The following is a 10,366-nucleotide window of genomic DNA, read 5'->3' as shown; positions in this document are numbered from 1 at the left end:
ATTACAAAATATCTTCATGGAACTGATATGTAGTAGAAAAAAAATCTTGCAGCATAATGTTGGATAAAGCAACCAGATTTACTGCAATTTCAGTTGAATTTCTACCCTTTTTCCAGAAAAGTTCTGGAAATTTTCCACCCCTTCGCAACCCTAGTTGCAGTTCCCTTTAAAGTTACTGGGCAGTGTTGATTTGGGGATTGGCGAGTGTTAATTTTGGACCCTTTACACAAAGAACAGTGTGTTTGTGCGCTATTTTTATCAGTCACACAGGGAAACAACTCTTACCATCCACCACACAAAAAGAATGTAGCAAAATGAATGACGCTCCCCGTGATAGCCACGTGAACATGAACTGGGGCAGCGGCTCCGGTAAAAATGCATTCACATCAGAGGCTAAACATGTTCACAGTCACAAACAATCCCTCATATGCAAAAAGAGAAAGCAGCACTGAACTGCTATCTCTGAACCTGTCTCCAGTTTCATTTAGCGACGATGACCTGACACTAGCTCACGTGGAAGTGCCAGAGAGTGTGTTCAGGAGCTAAACGCCTCCATCTAATCATAGCGGCGCAGGCAGAAAGCAGCCAATCACATTTATCAAACACCCTACACTAGTGCTGGGCGATATGGAAAAATCATGTATCACGATATGGATTATTTTATATCACGATAACGATATACATCGCGATATACCAAAATAAAGTACGTTTTCAGTTATTTTATTTTTTTTGCAACTTTATTTTTATTTGTTATTTGAAGTGACATTTAACTGAACTGTCACAAATTAGAAAAATACATTTTAGTGCAGCAATATAAATGTATCAAATGACAACAGATGTGGTGGAGGTAGAGCTACGGTAGCCTTCACATTTTTTTTTTTTATCCACATCATAGTTAAATAGTATTATCAAAATAAACTCTTTTTTTTTTTTGCACAACCATTTCAAGTTTCTGAGCAGAAAAGCACTCAATTATAAAAAATAAACAAAACATTTTTCAACCTTGTAGTGCAAAGTTTGCAAACCAAAATAAAGTATGTTTCACACATCTCCGTCTGCAGTCCGTGTGTGCGTTACGTATGCGGTGCAGAAGCAGCACGGACTCGTTCCTGATCCGCGTCTGTTTACCACAAACACCATTTATCCGTTATTTTAATTTCTAATCCAAACGTGCTTTTTCAGCATTGGGATACTTTTATCACAGTACAATAATACTAGACAAATTCACGTTTAAACTCAACGTATTATAAACAACGTAGGCTATTATTCAATGCACTTGACTTCTAGATTTGTATATTTGCTCAAGCAAGTTGCAACACATTTAAACACAGCATAGGTTATAGGCTATAACTTCCTTTTCATATTGAATTTGGGCTATCACAAATATTTTAAATTAAAACTTACCACAGACAGAAACAGTCGGCTCTCTGTGCCCTTCTTTCGCATTAAATCTTTATTAAAAAACATATTTTAAAGAACTTTTCTACCTGGACAAGTGCATCTATTATGTTGCCTTGTTTATTTAAAACTGCACTATTTTAAACCTAGCCAAAAAGCCACGTGATGACAGTAGACTGCATTTATATGTATTTATGGTACATTTCCGTGTCAATCCATGTTCATTTTTACAGCGAACAATGCGCTGTCACTTTCATTCAGAGCATGCAACGCAATGCAGCACAGCAAAAACAGACTATGTGCCAAAACGATCGTCCACTGCAAACGCACCGCTTCTGGAACGCACTACCGGACAGCAACCGCGTGCAGTGTGAACGCTCTAATCCGTTAACATGGGTGCGGAAAAAAATACGCAACGAATACCAACTGTAGACGGAGTATGTGAAACAGGCGTCAGTGTCGGAGCTCTTGAAGCCAAAATGCAACCAAATCACTGACGTACCCCCCAGTTTCAGTTTGTTGCGAGTGCGACTCCGGGCATTCATCTTCAACCTCTTGCGTCTCCATCTTTAGGCTAAGCACTCACGAGTTAAAGCATGTCGCAACAACGTAAAGCGTCACGTCGCACAAGACGGAGTTTTTTTGTGTGAAAAAGTTCATTTTTATTCTTGATTATCACTTATAGGGCAGAGTATGCATTGCATATTAACAATACATTATCATACATTTGTCATAGTCTATTTAATGCAATATTTTCTTTAGTAATTGATAAAATTAGGTTAGAAACGATAGAAACGATAGAAGAGAAATAGGACGATAGACACTTTTCTATCGTCCCCACGATATATATCGTCATATCGCCCAGCACTACCCTACACAACTCCAGTCCTGTTTGTCTATTAATCCTAGTCAGGTTTTTGCAAAAGCACTTGTGTGTATGTTTTGGTGAAACAAACCGTGGTATCACAATAAAAGCAAGCTAAAAAGAAAAAGGAGAGTAGCTGTGGCCCTAGAGGTACACACAGGCTCTGTTCCAAAACCTAGAGAGCTGCCTACACAGCCAGTATTTTAAAGGGATAGTTCATCCAAAAATGAGGTTCATCCATGTCGTTCCAAACCTGTAAGACTTTCGTTCATCTTCAGAACAGTTGAACCACGGATGTCACATGGACTATTTTAACCATGTTCTTACTACCTTTCTGTTACCTGAATAATCCACAGCTGCTTTTTTTTGTTTAGTGACAGTTGTTCATGAGTCATGAGTTTGCCTTAACAGTAAAACTGCCTGCTGTTCTTGAGAAAAATCCTTCAGGTCCCACAAATATTTGGGTTTTTCAGCATTTTTGTGTTTTTGAACCCTTTCCAATAATGACTGTATGATTTTGAGATCCATCTTTTAACTCCTGTGGATCATTCAGGTAACAAGTACTTTTGAACGGGGTCATTTTTATAAATTCATCAATTATTTTCTTTTGTGGACTATATGTAAACGTCTTTTATGTGAAATATCTTATTCACGTCAGTACTAAATAAAAAATGACATGCATTTTGTATCATCCCTCGGATTTTGGTAAAATAATTAACATTTTGCAGATTCTGCATGGTACACGTAAACTTTTGACTATTGTTCTGAAGATGACAGAAAAGTTACTCTGTAGTTCTGCCCTTATACACAAATATTTGATGGCATTATTCTGCCATTACTCTACTTGACATGTCTGGCTTTATGAATGGAAATAAGCTCACTTGAGACATAATGGCTTGCAAGCATCTCTGTATCCAGATGTCCTGTTCACAGTTTCTAAGTGATCTGTCTGCACTAAAGACCATCCATTTGTCTTGTGATAAACTTTACAATGCAAGATGACACTGGCCCAAAAACTAAGCTGGATAAAATCTGCTTACATCCCGCTATTGTTTCTGACGAAAAACGATACATCGCACAGAGCTTTTTCAGCTCGCTAATTAATCGCACAGCTTCTTAATAATGCATAGGGTTGCTGCTTTCATCTCTCATGTATCAAATGCAATATTTACAGTATGCCCTAGAAAATAAACAAAATGTCATTATTTGGCTTTTTTAAATTGGCATGTCTAAAAGTCAGCATGGACGTGCTTGGCCCTATCACTATCTCCCTAAGGAAACAAACGAGATCATTGTGCTTGAGCCGGTTGCTGTGGAAAGGGAATGAGGGATGAGGGAGAGAGAGAAAGAGATAGTATATCCGCGGGGGGAAAACCAGCTGGGAAATACTTGCAGCCAAGGGAACAGAATAACAAAAAGAGCAGCCTCTAAAATGCACGGAAACCACCCCAGAGTAAAGCGGAAGAGGGTGAATGACACAAGCGGGCATCACAGACCTGCATGAACTAAGCAAAAAAGAGACAGAAAGGGAGTCTGAGAGACTGAGACAGAAAATGTGCCCATCGTTTTGCCAATACTCTGGCCTAGAAACTCACAGAGACAACCTGAACTAGAACACCTGAAAATATAGTGACACTCCTGACCTCGATTTTGGAAGTGTATCCTTTTTTAATCTTAATCAGATGTGCTTGGCCTCTTACCCCTGTGTGAACGTCTGACCTCAATGCAAAGACAAATAGGGACAACGCTGTACCATGACCTTACAATCCCCTTGATTCAGCTATTGTGCCGAGGCCTAAACATTTTCTATCTTTGGGTACACAAAATATTCAGCACTGACGGGAACCAAATTTTAGAAAACTCACATTGATCTATGATGGCTACAGTCCAAATTATACATATCCAGCTGAGCAGAAAGAACTAAAGGACATCAAATCTATAAAATCTCATAAAACCGTCTAAAGAAAGGAAATAAACTATATATGCAAGTCTAAGTGATAAATATATGGTTTATTGATTCTTCATTCCAGTTATTGAAATGAAATGACTATTTATGGGCTTTTCGCTTTTCAACTTACAGGAAAGTCTATAGAGAGACAGAATTTTTAATAACAATATGGCACAGACCCTGAATCCCCATGCCTAACTACTTTTACTCTTAAGGTGCACAAATATAGAACGTACAAGTGGAAAGATTTCATACTCACCCTAAGAGCTTCAATGACCAGGTCTCTGGCCTCGAGTTCTCCCTCCATAATGCTCAGAAGGGTCAGGAGCTCTGGTTTGCTCAGGTTGTCGATGTTCAGCTCGCATTTCTGAAACACAGAGCAAGAACACAAGCCTTGTTACAGGAAAATGACACTGCATATCTCAGACGGTCTACTAGGTCCTTGGCAGAGAAGGTGTTGAGTGGGCACAGTATTAAGTTTTCAGTGAAACATTAACCAACTACTTTTGAAACCAAAAGTTCTGTCAAGTCTGAGCTCCTCTGGGTAGTAATTAGGGATGCAATGATCTGAACATATTTGAACGACAGAGATTTAAAAATAAATAAATAAATAAATCATTTTTGTTGTTTCCAAACAAACAATAATCATGCTTAGGAATGTGCCCGTTTCCTTCAGGTCCCACAAATTATTTGTTTAGTTTTTTCTGCATTTGTGTGTATTTGAACCCTTTCCAACAACGACTGTATGATTTTGAGATCCATCTTTTCACACTGAGGACAACTGAGAGACTCATATGCAACTATTACAGAAGGTACAGAAGGTCACTGATGCTCCAGAAGGAAAAACAATGCATCAAATTTGAATGCAATTGAATTTAAAGATCAGATAAACTTATTTTGTCTTCTGGGAAACATGTAAGTATCTTCTGTAGCTTCTGAACGGCAGTATTAAATGAACAAAAAGATTACATTTAGGTAAAATTAGGAAAATGTACACATCTGCATTTTGTTCAAAAGTTTACACCCTCCATCTCTTAATGCATTGTTTTTCCTTCTGGTTGCATAGGATTCTCTCAGTTGTCCTCAGCATGAAAAGATGGATTTCAAAATCATACAGTCATTGTTGAAAAGGGTTCAAATACACAAAAATGCTAAAAAGCCAAAGAATGTGTGTGACCTGAAGGATTTTCTGAAGAAAAGGAAGGCAGTTTAACTGTTCAGGACAAACAAGGGATTCATGAACAACTATCACTAAACAAAAAAAACAGTTGTGGATTATTCAAGCAACAACACAGTATTAAAAATCAAGTGTATGTAAACTTTTGAATGGGGTCATTTATATAAATGCAGTTATTATTTTCTCTTGTGGACTATATGTAAACATCTTTTATGTGTAATATTCAGGTCAGTACTAAACAAACAATAACATGCAATTTGTATAATCCCTCTTATTTTGGTCAAATAATTCACTTTTTAGCAAATTCTGCAAGGTGTATGTAAACTTTTGACTTCAACTGTAAGTAATGAATGTTTCTGTGAGGTTTCGACAAAAAACAAAATGTATCACTTGTTCTTAATACCTGGCGGACTAAGGAATTGAACAGACAGTCAGAAAAATAATGCATATTCGCCTGCTATGGAAGTTACATTAGCCCAATCAAAATGTCTTCGATTTTTCACATTGTTAGGGCCTGTAACTAAGACCAGTAGTTCTAGTGACCTTTCCACAAATGATGTGCTTCATTAAGAGGTCTACCTTGTCAAAGACCAATTTCTAATACTCCATTCCATGTACTGTATGTACGAACTCTAATGAGTGAGTCTTTTTAGAAATGACTAGCTGGCACACGTGACAGATCTCTGTGTAATGAGAAATGAGAGAGTAGAGAATGTTTAATCAAACTGTCTCCAGTTTTTAAGGTTTGACCCCAACTGCAAAACTGATCGTAGCATAAACATAGAACCTTCTTCTGAAACTGATAAACAACTCCTGCACGCAAAATTACAGATGTCACAATATAACTATGATTTGTTCTTGAAGAAATTATTCTCACATTATGAGACTCGCAACCTCAGTCAATGGTGGGAGTCCACAGATAAAGCAATACTGAGAGTGCTGAGGTTGAAGAAAAAAGCCAATACTGGTCAGTGGGAGATGCTGTTGACCAAGCCTTGCACAATGCTTTCTTGAAAACAATGTAGAGCCATTGAGGCAATTCTTTTCTCAAGCCAGACTGGTCATGGAAGGGGTCAGACCACTTAAGTATGCTTGATAAACAAAACTCCCCCTCAAATAAACTATTCATGGACCTCTGTGAGGATATGTAGCCCTTGAGAAAGGTGTCTGGGTAGATGCACAAGACTTAGATTTATGACTTCACACCAGTGGCCAATGGGCAGCGCGGAAGACCGCGCACCTGTTCAACCCAACTCTAAATGTAAAGGGGCCTCGAGCAGTTAAAGCAGATCAGATCGGTTGGGTGACACAGTACTCTGAACTATGCCAGCTGAGTCACTAAAATTCAGACCGATTTAGAAACATCTCCAGTGAACACCCCCCACCCCTCAACCCGCCTCCGCTTCATTACATCTCTCTTTTCGCTACATTTTTGTGCCATTCTGTGCATCCCTGAAACATTCATCTGTAAGTATTTGCTATATGGCTGGCTTAGGGCTGTGCAATTAATCGCAATCGCAAAAAAATCGCGATTTAAGCACATGCGATTTCTAAACCGCACAAGGCTGCGATTTTATCTATCCCCCCAACGGCACCCCCGCCCCCCTTGAACGTCAAGTTCATTTTATTTTCGATATAGCGCCACATCACAAATAGAAGTCATTTAAGGTTATCTTTCCTATAGAACAGGTCTATACATAGTTCTTTTATTAAGCATACTAAATTGCCTTATGTTATTTATCTTATTTACACTAAGGCATGTCATTTCTGTCTCTTCATGGTCGCGTGATTACAATGTCTCCTCCAAGAAAACACGGACTGGATCGCGGACTCCATTCATAAAAACCTAATCTACTATAGCGCGGAATGCCACGTAATTCGTCGATTTTTGGATTAATAAATCAAAAGTTGGTCTGTCACTTAATTCAAATCGCGATATGGCCTAGTGTCTGTGAAAACTGAAATGCAAAAAGACCGTTTTAATATGAATCCTGCATGTTCCGTTTGCTTCTGTATGTAAGAATGATGGAGACGCGTTTTATTTCTTTACTACATGCAGACTGAAACACACGTGACACTCCCGCTAATTTTTGGCATTTGCATCTCACGTGAACAGATAAAGTCAATCGCCAAATCGCTGCTGTGAGTTTCACTTTTACCGTTTTATTTGAGAAAACTAGCATCATATACACACAGAAACTTCACGGCAAACTGTCAAAATAAAAGTACGGTTTAACATGTAACAGAACAATATTAGTCCTGTATTACTTTTGTACAGTATGATGTAGGTGTTTATATATTCCTATTTAAATAATTTACATAAAACAATATATATGATAAAAAAATTACAACAAGATTAACCACTTAATTATTATTTAAACGTTTTAAACTGAATATAATTTTTCTTCCACACATTGATTTTAACAGTAAATTTCTGTTTGTTTCACAAAAATTAAAAGGGTTTATTTTTCATTTGATTAAAAATAAATAAATGTTTATGCTTTTTCATTATCAGAAAAATTAAAACATAATTTCTAAATAAAAAAAAAAAAGCAAAAGATTTTAGAACCCTCAAAATGTTAAAATAGAGAGTTTTGGACTTATTTTTCCACTGAAATGAATGTATTCTTTATTGCACAAAGTAGGCTAAAGTACCGGGAAAAAAGTAAAATGGCTTATTTATTTTATGTTGTCTGTTTTAAAGACAATTTTACTACAGTTTTGTTTATTAAACTTAATACTATGTTATTTCATGGTGAAATGTTTTGTTATCCACTTCTTGTGCACTGAATACATTTAGAATGTATGTATGTAGCTTGTTTGAAAAAGCAACAAAAAAAAATCGCAAATAAAATCGCAATCGCAATATTCCTTCAAAAAATCGCAATATGATTATTTTGTCCATATTGCACAGCCCTAGGCTGGCTATAATGTTCCAAAGTGATGTTTTGTCTGTCATGCAAATTAATTTACAAAGATGGATGGTAAGATGAGATACAAATCCTACTACTGAAACTAAAGACCGCCCTTTACCGTAAGACACTGCATGCAGATCAATACATTTGAGAGCAAGGAGAACCTCTGAGGAAACTGTACTAGAGGGCTCTATAGCATCTCTCCTGGGGGTTACATTGATTTTTTTTTAAGGGTGGTAAGTGGGGTTCGTCTATATATGTTGAAGACTTGTCATCAGAATGTGTGAAATTCAATTATTGTTGCATAATGTATTCTTTATCTAAGAAAACGTATACAGTACATATTCACATATACATTTCATTTTAATTTTACGATTTATTTTACAATTACTAAATGTATTATACTTTATATATGTATATATTTTTTAAATAAAATGTATATAGTATAATACATGAAATAATAAATATATACAGTATATATACATATTCACATATACAATACATTTAATTTTAATTTGACAATTTATTTTACAATTACTAAATGTATTATTAGTATAATACATATATAAAATGAATACAGTATAGTACATAAAATAATAAATATATACAGTACATATATATTTGCATTAATTTTTTACATTTATTTTACATTTACTAAATGTATTACACTTTATATATATTTATTTATATATTAAATATGTATTATTTTACACACATATTAGAATATTTATTAAATCCTATAATTTATTACATTTCTAAAATTACTTTACAAATGTATTATACTGATATAATTATTTGTGTCTGACATATATATTTGTGTTTATGTGTACACATACACACACACAGACACACACACACACACACACACACACACACACACACACACACACACACACACATATACGTCAGACATATATAAATAGACAAATATAGTGTACTTTTTTGATGTATCGTTTTAAGATTACAATATATATCAATAGCAAGAATATCAACTATTTATATGCACATATATGCATATGTTATTATAATAGATACATATTTTATTGTGCAATTAAACACGCTTAAAAAAGCAGTTAATAAAAATACCTCGATTTCTATTATCATGGTTTTACAAAACGTGACAACAGATAGCACTCAATTCAAGACGACTGTTAAATATTCAATATTTGAAAGGTAACCTTCTAGGCTTACCATGGTAATATTAAATCGAGCGCAGCTGCACATTAAAGACACAATAAGAAAACAAAATCTCGTACGTTATACATTATTGTGCTCTGCCCGAAATAAAAGGATACAATATTATAACAAAGTATTCTCCTCAAAAATCTTTCAGTCTCCTCCATATACAGACGGACCACCGTAACACATTCACTGATAGTGATTCACAGCACTGGATGATTCCTATTCTATTAACCCCGTTCATTCCCTGTCATAATTAACCTTCGCGGTAATGATCATTGCGGCTGACAAGATGTCATTTTTACGCTTAAAATGTCTCTCACCGCCTCGACGCTTCCATGGCCAGTGGTTACCAGTGTTTGTAGCGGAGGTGGCTGCTCCCCTTTCGCTCCGTCCGACGCCATCTTCTCACTGTAGAGGACTGTTCAAGCTTAGGCACCACACACCACATCAAATAACGCATTCGGCACTGATTTAACTATTACACTGCTGCAAAAGAATCGCAGAGAGCCGATAATTCATCTTCCAGCTGTAAATACGTTTAACAGGGCTGTGAATGTACGGTGAGGGATAGATTTTGACCGGGAGCAGGTTGTGCAGCTCAGTCCAGATGTAAACCTGAAAAGAGGTGTGAACCTACAGCCTTTGAGGGAGTGACATGAACGCGATCCTATTTTTGCACTGCTTGGGTTAACCTCTCTGTCGCCAGTGGGTTTTGTATTTAAAGATGTGGCAAAAGATGAAGATGATGACTGGAACTTTGTGTTATGAGATGCCTTTGATTCATAAACACGCGTAATGGTGTCGTTCAAAATGTAGGCTCAATAAATGACACGTTTGAATCCCTTTAGAACTATCTAACAAATTCCAGGTGAGAAAACAAA

At 36.3% G+C, this 10,366-nt stretch overlaps 1 protein-coding gene across 1 annotated transcript in view; it reads right to left on the bottom strand.

The window, feature by feature from the left end:
• The window catches only part of cttnbp2 (cortactin binding protein 2), a 58,363-nt gene extending 48,269 nt beyond the window's left edge, over window positions 1-10,094 (bottom strand). The window contains exons 1-2 of the mRNA XM_073851010.1: window positions 9,806-10,094; window positions 4,471-4,578 (exon numbers count right to left, since the gene is read on the bottom strand). Coding sequence (XP_073707111.1) covers window positions 4,471-4,578; window positions 9,806-9,886 — 189 coding nt within the window. The 5' untranslated portion in view covers window positions 9,887-10,094. The remainder of the gene's footprint in view (window positions 1-4,470; window positions 4,579-9,805) is intronic.
• Window positions 10,095-10,366: the final 272 nt, after the last annotated feature.

This window comes from Garra rufa, chromosome 11 (genome assembly GCF_049309525.1).
Source record: "Garra rufa chromosome 11, GarRuf1.0, whole genome shotgun sequence".
NCBI lineage: Eukaryota > Metazoa > Chordata > Actinopteri > Cypriniformes > Cyprinidae > Garra > Garra rufa.
Note: the sequence above shows the minus strand (reverse complement) of the source record. Positions and strands in the feature narration are given on the sequence as shown.